The following is a 10,508-nucleotide window of genomic DNA, read 5'->3' as shown; positions in this document are numbered from 1 at the left end:
GATTTCTTCAGTTAATTTCTCATCGCTTTCAGTCAGATTAGAAACTGAATTGGGAGTAAGGGTCTTAATCCCAAAGTAATTTCTGACCTCTTTGAGTCAGAACAGTAACTTAATTGGGTCAAATGTCTCAATCAAGCAGTGAAAACTGTTTATCAGATGACCGGCTCGATCTTTACCTGTATCTGTTCAAATGGCACCTCAAATCCAAAGGATTCGTTGTAGTAAGGATTCAGTGTCCTCTTCTTGATGGTGGTCTTCTTCTTCTTTATCCTTTTGTTGTTCATGTAGAGAGAAATCTTCACATACGGATCTGGGGATACACACAAGATACATATTTAATAGTCAAATACAGAGGCAAAATAGCCTTGTAAATAGCCATGAACTGTGCTGCACTAGTATGTTTACAACAAACTCTTAAAGACAAGTTTGACCATAAAACCATACAACACTTCCTTATTCTTTATCTATCTACCAGAATTATCCCCTTTTCCAACAATGAAGTGGAAGACAAAATATGTACATGAATAACGTGCCATGCACTGTGTATCAGAATAAGACATAATTCATTTCAGTGTCATCTTGGGTAAGATGGAAGTTAAAATGTACTAAATTTAAAACTGCTTTGTGTACAATTAGGACATATCACACCATCAAATACCATCATTACCTAGCATTTGTGCATGTGTGTTTGGCTTCATCTTCAGCTTGGTTACAACAAATCCAAGATATTACTGCTAAAGTCTCCATTTCCCTCTTTTTAAGTCTCTACATTAGCAAAAGTGGTACATCCTGCACTTTTGGTTTCATTATCAATTAGCCATTTGCACAGAATTATTTTCACAGATGGTGAGAATCAATGAACTACTGTATACGCCGAATATATTGCGAGGTTTTTATTTTCACGAATTTCGCAAGTCGGGTGCTATTCGCGAAATTAAAGACACACGAAAATTCTCTAATTCCGATATGAATGTGATGCACATGTATACATTTCTTCGTTCAGTACAGTACTCCACGATCACGAATTTAACCACTCGCGAAATCATCGGGAAGTTCCGCTTCACAAAAAATTAGACTTGCTAAATATATGTGGTATACAGTATAAATGTAATGTCTTGGGTGAGAACTCTCTCATGTCGATGTGGATTGCTGTACAAATTAATTTTGTCTACTCTTAATTTTCCCTTAACCCAGTGAACTCAGCTTTTGTCATTACTATCAAATGAAATCAAAGTGCTATTTAACCCACACACAATGAGTTTGTTTCCATCAGGCATGCAGGTATGTGTACAGTTTGTGGAAAGAACAGACCTGAGAGACCACCAACGTCCATTTTCTTGAGGTTTTTGGCCTCCAGGATGACAACGGTCAGCTTTCCTGCGGTTGGAACGTAGCGTAATGAGAAGCAAATGTCTCCCAGTTCAGACTTGCCCTGCAAAAGGTGAAAAGGTTTCACTCATTAGCTAGGTATTGAGGCCACACTTTATATATGCAGCTTACTTCGTGCAACAACAAAGACCGTAAAGCTCACTTTTACCTGTAATGTATGTAATTCAGACTATTATATTTGTCGTTGTGCACGTAGGGATTTCAGTGGTTATATGATTTTATTTGATAATTTGATTAGCAAAAAGTAATATACACAGAAGTATCGATGTGTAGTTTTTATAACACTGATGACTGTATATCAACCTAAAATACGTAAGCAATTAGCCTCCAATTACTTTTGACATCAGTAGAAGTTATCAGCACCTCCATAGCCTTGATCATAGACAATACAACAATTGCAATTACGTGAACACCTACCTTATTACATACAGTCATCTGCTTTAATCCTCATTTCTTCCTCACACACACACAAAAAAAAATCAGGTTTTTATTTCTTTACTTTCATGCTCTTTATTACAATAGAAGCAGCATTATTTAGAACATGGCCTTGATGTCTGCGAGTGTTACTATGCAATGATTTCAATTATCATCTGCAAATAGTATTTAGAATATTTTAGAGGTGCATCCATTTGGATTCAGTAACATTAAATAAGCTTTAAACATATTATTAGGTGATACGCTATCAGCGTATCACCTATTGTGTTTGCTAAAATCTTCCTTTTTTTCATTCTTCTTTCTTTCTGGAGAATTTTGTGTCGTCTATATCTCAACAATGACATGACACAATAACATGAAATTTTCAGTCAACATATCTCATGACAATATCTAGCGAAAATCACATTTTCATGATGATAACATATCTCTGATGTCATCTAGGCGCCATTTTGTGATTTTTAGACAATGCCACTTGATCGATCATAACTTCATAACTAAATGTCATTTCTTCATCAATTTTGCTAGACAGAAATTTCAAGTCATGCTTAATCGTCCTGTACAAAGCTAATTCCCAAAGTCGTCATGACGCGCGTGTACAAAAAAATTTAAAATGCTCAAATCGACTTCCCGACCGGTTTTCTCGAAGTTTCAGATAATTCTAAGCGTTTCAAAAAATTCCGCGCGTACGCATCCGTCCGCGCGTTTTCGCGCGCACAGGGCGTAAGCAACATGAAAATGCACTTTTTTCGACTGATTTGGATTCCTGATACATCCAGTGACAATATCCTTTGATTTCCGATCTATTTTGACCAATAACAAAGAAACGCACTTGTGTCAAAGTTCAAATTCCCCGCGCGCATCTATGTGCAATTATAGTGAAAAAACATGTCTTTGTTTATTTCGACATAGCTCTTTAAAATGTCCGGCAACTCTATGTTTGTATTGCATATTAAAAAAGCATATGAATTGTAAATAACATTTCAAGTATCAATAATGCCAGGAAAACTCGGTGACGTCATCATATCTTCATCTGAAATAAAAAAAGTGGAATTAAATTTTTGAGGTACTGTTTCTGACATTCAGTTGCCTATATCTCGGATGTTTTAGCTCAATATTACCCCAATATTTGGATATGTTGAACTTTGAACAATTACCTTTCAAGTCCATATTTTTGTCTTGTAACTTGATGACATCATACTGAAAATTGTGATTAAAGGCAAGGTATCAAAATCAGCCCACTTTACGTGTTATGTCTATGGGACGTATTTAAGTTTTCCCCAGTTGATCCATCCAACACCTTGCTAGATAGAAATGGCATAGCGCCATCAGTCATTACAAGGCCCCATTGCCGTCTAGCAGTATAATACATGTTCACGCGGGCACTTTTGTTGTGTGGGCATTGACGTTTTTCCCCTGTTATATCTATAGATTGTTTTTTTGCCTTATCATATCCGTGGATGTTCCATGGCCGAGTGATTTAGAGTAACGGTTTCGCATGAACGCATTTGAGGGATCGACGCTCGTAGGACACTTTTGTTTTTTAATTACTTTTCTTTTAACTCTTTTTAGATAACGTTTCATATTCAATAGCAAGTGTCCTCTAAGCAACAAGTAATCTCCTGTTTTAGTCTTAGTTCAAAGTATTTCTAATTTTTGTTTCTTATTTTTCCCATTGCTATAGACGTGTGTATAAACTTTAGTTGAATTCAATTTATTTAATAAGGGAAGACCAGCTTTATATAAAAAACAAGGCATCAGCAATATTGTGTCTCACCCACTTGCGAAAATAACCAGAAATATATTTTTTATATAATATATGACCTCAAATGACCTTTGACCTTACCATGTCACCCCTGATGGCAACATAATATGCAGGTCCCCCAAGTGCATCTACAACCCAAGTTTGGTTGAAAAGGGAGCGATGGTTGTAAAGTTATCTATCATAGGGGAGTCTTGCAGGTAAACTTTGACGTATGACCTCAAATGACCTTTGACCTTATCATGTGACCTCTTACGGCACCATAACATGAAGGTACCCCAGTGCATCCATCACCCAAGTTTGATCGCCATTGTAGCAACATGTCGAGTTACGTGTGATAAGAGAGTCTTGCAAGTAAACTTTAACGTATGACCCAAAATGACCTTTGACCTTATCCTGTGACCTCCAATGGCACCATAACATGAAGGTACCCCCAGTGCATCTATGACCCAAGTTAGGTTGTAATCCAAGCTACTTATGTGAAGTTATTTGTCAAAAGAGTCTTGCAAGTAAACTTTAACGTATGACCTCAAATGACCTTTGACCTTATCATGTGACCCCTTACGGCACCATAACATGAAGGTACCCCCAGTGCATCCATCACCCAAGTTTGATCGCCATTGTAGCAACATGTGTCGAGTTACGTGTGATAAGAGAGTCTTGCGAGTAAACTTTAACGTTTGACCTCAAATGACTTTTGACCTGATCCTGTGACCTCCAACGGCACCATAGCATGAAGGTACCCCAAGTACATCTATGACCCAAGTTAGGTTGTAATCCAAGCAACTTATGTGAAGTTATTTGTCAAAAGAGAGTCTTGCACATACTCTTTAATAAATGACCTCAAATGACCTTTGACATCATCACATGGCCTCCGACAACACCATAACATGAAGATACTCCTATTGCTTCTATCACGCAAGTGTGGCTGCCATTGCTGTAACAGTTGCCAAGTTATGCATCATAAGAGAGTCTTGCAGGTAAACTTTAAAATTTGTGACAAAAACTGTATCACAATCTGTAAACCTATTCCTTTTATTTCACAACGCTTCATATTTTGTGAATTAGTGCAGTTGTAAATCTTGCTTGCAGCGTTTATGGTAAATTACATCTGCATGTGAAACGAAGTAAAAACAGGGAACGTTTTGGATTCAATATATGTAATACTAGAAATGTCGCTATGGCGACTGATGCCTCCGCCATAATGCATGATTCTCCCAATAGGTGTACAGTATAATGTCTTCACAATGTGAGATAACAGTTTTGCATACCTGGCAAAATATTGAAATGACAGGTTTGTTAGAAATATCTTGAATGTTCACTTTCCTTAAACTACATTTGCTATAATTGTCTATTAAAGAGTGCAGGTACATGTATTTGGGGAATTGAGGATTTTTACTTGACTTCTGACTGACCCTTTTATAAGTTTATGCATTGAGTAATTTTCAAGGTATAAAGAAAGAGTGTAATCACAGTATAAAATAGGGGTTTTTTTGCATTTAAACCTGGCCTTGACCCTTAACCTTTGACCTTTAACCTTCTGGCAGGAAATTTCCAAGAGAATCTCCATTAGGTAATACAAGTATATTAAGTTTTAAAGATAAAAATGCAAGCATTGCATATACTAGTATGTGAGGGAAATAGTAAAATTTTGATGAGTTGACCTTGACCTTTGACCCCCTGACTATTGACCCATGACCCCTAAATTCCCTAGATAATCCCTGCCAGTCAGTACATGCGTATGTACCAAGTTCCATGAAGATACATTGAACCAAGTTCCATGAAGATACATTGAACCATTTGTGAGAAAAAAGAAATTGTAACATTTTCACCTAATCTTTGACCTTTTGACCTTTGACCTTATGACATGAAACTCTCTCTGGAGAATCTTTATGCAGTAGTATATATGTCTACACTAAGTTTCAAGAAAGTACCTTTGGGCATTGCATGGATATGGGGAAATAGCAACATTTTTTGCATTTGACCTTGACCTTTTGACCTTTGACCTCTTGCCAATGTCACTAAAATCTACTCAACTAATTGCCGTGTCATACATCATCCTTGGACCAAGTTTGGTGAAAGCTGCTTCATCCAGTTTTGAGTTATCACATAAAAAGATAAATTTTAGGATTTGACCTTGATCTTCGACCTTTGACCTGTCTGATTTCACTCAAAAATTTATTGTCCCACGATACATCATCCTTGGACAAAGTTTGGTGTAATTTGCTTGATCCAGTCTACAGTTATCGCATAAACAGATACAACTTCATGATTTGACCTTTGGCCGATTTCACCCAAAATCTAATCAAGTAATTGCCCCATCATACTTTATCCTTGGACCAAGTTTGGTAAAATTCCAGTCAATATTACTCAAGTTATCGCGTAAATGGATGCGGACGTACGTATGGACGTATGGACGGACAACCCCAAAACATAATGCCTCCAGCACCACTTCGTGGCGGAGGCATAAAAATCTGTGGTTTGGGCCGTGTCTTGTACACGAGTGTCCTGAAACATTCATGGTTTATTGAATTGCTGACCTCGACATCGAAATTGTGTGCTCATAGTCTATGCTGAAATATATTGGCATCATCATTACTTCTTCCACTACCTTTTCATGGTCGCTAACTCTCATTCGTATTGCCTAATGCATTCGTATTCGTGTCTTGGCTGTATACCTGGTGGCAGTCGGTAACACTGTACATTTTGATTTTAAACCACAAACACGTCCATTCGTATGCAAATGAGTAAACTTCTCTCGTAACTCTGTGATATGAGCGAGACGCTATACACCTGGCCTAGAGTCAATTAATTCAGTTCTCATTCCCACTCAAGTTGGGTTATGTTAGTGTAAACATTCACATCTGCAGTATAACAAAACAAACGCAGCGAAAAGGGAAGAGAAATGACAGGCCTGTCTGCAACTCCGTTATTTGGTCGAACAATAACAACCTGAAATTTCAAAGAGATGAGCGAGACGCTATACACCTTGCCTAGAGTTAATTAATTCTGTTCTCATCCCTACTCAAGTTGTGATATGTAAATGTAGACATTCCCAACTACAGTATAACAAAAACAAACGTAGATAAAAGGAAAGAGAAAATGAAAGGTGGCAAGGGGAAAACTGCATAAGGGCAATCTATAACCTTCTGTGTGACAAATGAAGCAAATGTATTAGACTTTCTGGAGCTAAGATAAAAGGGATGAAAGGGAAGAGAAACATAGACAGGCTTTATTTTGCTGGAGAGGGATCTCGTGCCACATGAGTGGAAGGTATACACTGTTTAGCATTAGTAAAGAGCTCTTTCATGCCACACCATGCCAAGTATAGTGTTTGAAGGGATTCTGTGTCGTTCTGCCTATGAAAAGGCAAAACTTTATTTTTTGTCATACCTGTTTCTCTATGAGTAGCCGTAAGTGATGGGTGTTGTTGGCATCTGGGCAGTAAAGAACCGAGTATCATGCTATAATCCCCCTGAGTTAGGTGCCAAGCGTTCAGTTTGATATATCTTTCTTCTTTATGAAGTTAATAACTGCTGATGGAATTACAGAATTATGTTATGACACGTTTCACTCAAAGCTTATAAAGCAAAGTTTATGCCCTATACAAGTAATGGTGCAAGAGTACTACCATTGATTTTAGATGCGAAATTATGGTATGGCTATATGTAAGGGCGTCATTGATTTGGAATTAATGAGACAATATGCTTAGCACTCCTTCCACTTCTAACTGTCCCCTTTGAATATGTGTCACGGGTGATCGTCATGATTTATCTTTTACGTATAAGCTTACGTTCAGTTAGTTAGATGGTTAAAGGCGCTGTCTCTTTCGCCGGAGCCGTACGTTTGGGCCCGTGAATTTTCGAATAATTAACCTCATAGGATGCAAAGCAAGAATATTTTTTCTTTTGCCTTTTTTCTTTGATTGAGGTAATGCCATTTTTGTCCAGGTATAAATCACATTGTCATGTAAACCCACATACTCGCTCTATATCCCTTTGTTTTGTATTGGATGCTTCATTGCTTTTACTGCTGGTAAATCTCACAGGCTTGTATATAGCTGTATGAACTCTCTCAACTGATCATATTAAATTATGATATCAAGATTAGAGGTAGTCATATTGGTTATGTATATATGGGTCAAAGGTCATATTTCAAAAGGCTAATGTTAAAGTCAAGATGGTTATCAAAACACTTAATTGTCATGTTTAATTTGTTCATGTCGAGGATCACTTGGTAAATGCACTGTACGTACTCAAAAAGCCTGTAAATCGACTTAGTCGCACACGCACGGAATTTCCAATTAGTTTGTGTGACAGAAAAAAAAAGAGATCTGAATAATGTAGGTCAAAATAAAATCCTCTGCACATCTCAATATAACTTCAAGGCGCTATATCACATTCTTTTCTTTGTCGATCACAGATGACCGACATCTGATGACCCCAAGCGTATCACCTAACTCGTCTTCAGTGTGACGAGTTTCATATCTCGTTTATTGGGAGTGAAGGTGCCCTTGCGGTTCTGAATTATGGCAGAGTTTTTTTTTTTCTTTTTTTCCATTCATTTTCCATCATGCTGTTGCTTTAAGGAGCTGTGCTTTTCCAGCATAAAATTAATCATGAATATTGCATGCAGACCTTAAAGTGAACAACAGGGCATTCCCCCCTCAAATTACTAATACCTCATCTTCTTAGCAGGTGCTCTTTTTCTTTTCCTTCACTGCACTCTCCCCCCCCCCCCACCCCAACTACTTTTCTCTTCAAATGTTGACATTTTTTATGTGCTTCTGTTCTGTTGTTGTAATTTTTTTTTTGAGAGGGAAGCAAAAACCAAACAATATGTACAATAGTTATAATGCAGATTCGATTTTTGTTGCCACATTATTCTGATTCCGGATCTGTTCATGATTCAATTCCAATGTTTCCATATTCAGACGAGGCTGTTAGGCAAGCCTGTGTTTAGTTTACTGCCAGCGAAATTTCGGATTAACACAATGGCTCCACGACAGTTATAGTTTTTTACTCTGAAGGTTTGTAAATCTGAAGATAGGTGTAAGTTCTGATTCATCCAGGTATCGTTCAATAAAGGTACAAAATTAAATCAATTCATCTGGACTTACTGTTTTGATTTCAAGAACGGTTTCATGTCCATTCCTGGATGCTTCATTTGATGGCGGGAAGGTGTCATTGCCAACCGGCGCAGACGCACTTCCGACGTTACTGTTCAGAGTCAGGTTGAAGAATTCTCCGGAGGACAGAGCTGCACACACGCGAGAGGATGTGCCGCAGTCCCCACCCTTATTAATTTAAGGGAGGGGTTTTCAGAGTTGATGCAGATGGCTTCCCAGACCTCCCTCTCGAACCACCGAGGCTCCTCGTCTAAGATGCGCACGTCTTTGCCATTGAAGTTGTGTTTGAAGCCGTCTACGTCAATTCTGAAAACCCCTCCCTTATTAAGGGTGGGGGACTGTGGCGCAACCTAGATCTCGAGTGTACAGCTCTGTCATCCAGAGAATTCCTCGATGACTGACTTCGAACATTAAGTCGTTAGTGCGTCTGAGCAAATTGGCAATGACACCTTCACACCATTAAATCAGCTTCGCACGGGGTTCCCCACCCCATATCCACCCCCAAGGTGTATACCTGCCCATAATTCATCCATCTTCAGCCCTGACAAGCACGAGGAAATTCCTGGCAAGAACCCTGCTGTAATATTCTTGAAAACTTAAGATGATGAGGATATTCTATACATGTATAGCTATTCTTTGCAGATATACATTGCCCACATTTGTTACAAGGAAAGCAAGCAGTTACAAGTTTGTTTTTTTGTGAATGTTTGACTTTTGAGACCATACTTGAATTTCTGGTTGCTGGTTCAATACTCACCTCACCCCCTGGGACCTCTGCACTCTGCAGATCGCGCCACTCCTCCACAACACTCCCGAGGTCAACTTGGCTCAGCTTCACCTTGACCTCCCCAATAATGTCATGGCGCGAGAACCGGTCAAAATCGTAGATGGCAAAGACCAGAGTCTTGCTTGACACCTCACTGTATGGCACCTGGTGTTTATAGATAAAACAGGCTTGCAAAGTAGATAAAATACTTTCGCACTGTTCTCAACTAATGCCCACTGATTTTCACAATTCTTCTTCTCAAAGATTCTGTAAGCTCTTACTGTAAGCAAGCTGTGATAGCATTGGTAGATAAATGATATTCATGTCACTCTTGATAATACTGTTGAACACTATGATGTATACTTTCATCTCTAAACCTACACTGTCTGGATGACAAACAATTTTCAAGTTTCAAGTTTATTTATTCATTTGTCTTTCTTCCAACAATAAGCAATATAACAATAACATAACAATAACATTGACACTTTCTTTCAGGAGTATATAGGAACAACAACTAACACTAAAATTTTTTCAAATACATAAATATATAATTACATGTGTATGTGAAATGATAAGAAAGGGTAACAAAATTTTAAGAAAGGCAAACGAGGAGACCTTAATGAAGCATAGCTTGCAAGATAAGGTCCCTCATGAATAAAAGAGAGAAAAAAAATACATGTATATATATATATATGTATACATAGTGGGAAAAAAATAACAAAAAATACACAATCTCAAACGAAAACAGGGAATAAACAAGGGAGGCTATGTGCAATGGGGTGAAGGGAGATTATTTACATAAAACAAGGGTAGGAATGAAGGGAGGGGTGAAAAGGAAAGATAAAGAGAGGGTTATGTGAGACGATAAAATACATACACAAATACACACACCCAACAAAAAACAAAACAAAACACAAAAAAAACCAAAAAAACAAAACAAAACATAACAAAACAAAACAAAACATGACAAGAAGACAACTGGGTTTCAATAATATTACACACTGATACTTTCTTTCTTTTTTAAAGGGAAG

The 10,508-nt window shown here is 37.8% G+C and overlaps 1 protein-coding gene across 3 annotated transcripts in view; it reads right to left on the bottom strand.

Moving 5' to 3' along the window:
* Nucleotides 1-10,508, bottom strand: part of LOC139726553 (synaptotagmin-1-like) — a 102,007-nt gene that overhangs the window by 9,884 nt on the left and 81,615 nt on the right. For all 3 annotated transcript variants that reach the window (XM_071637542.1, XM_071637544.1, XM_071637543.1), the window contains exons 6-8: nt 9,469-9,642; nt 1,312-1,432; nt 177-310 (exon numbers count right to left, since the gene is read on the bottom strand). In XM_071637542.1, coding sequence (XP_071493643.1) covers nt 177-310; nt 1,312-1,432; nt 9,469-9,642 — 429 coding nt within the window. The remainder of the gene's footprint in view (nt 1-176; nt 311-1,311; nt 1,433-9,468; nt 9,643-10,508) is intronic.

This window comes from Diadema antillarum, unplaced genomic scaffold (genome assembly GCF_040938485.1).
Source record: "Diadema antillarum isolate AM-2024a unplaced genomic scaffold, OU_Dant_1.0 seq00000089_RagTag, whole genome shotgun sequence".
In the NCBI taxonomy this organism is placed as follows: Eukaryota; Metazoa; Echinodermata; class Echinoidea; order Diadematoida; family Diadematidae; genus Diadema; species Diadema antillarum.
The sequence above is the reverse complement of the archived record's forward strand: the minus strand, read 5'-3'. Positions and strand labels throughout refer to the sequence as shown.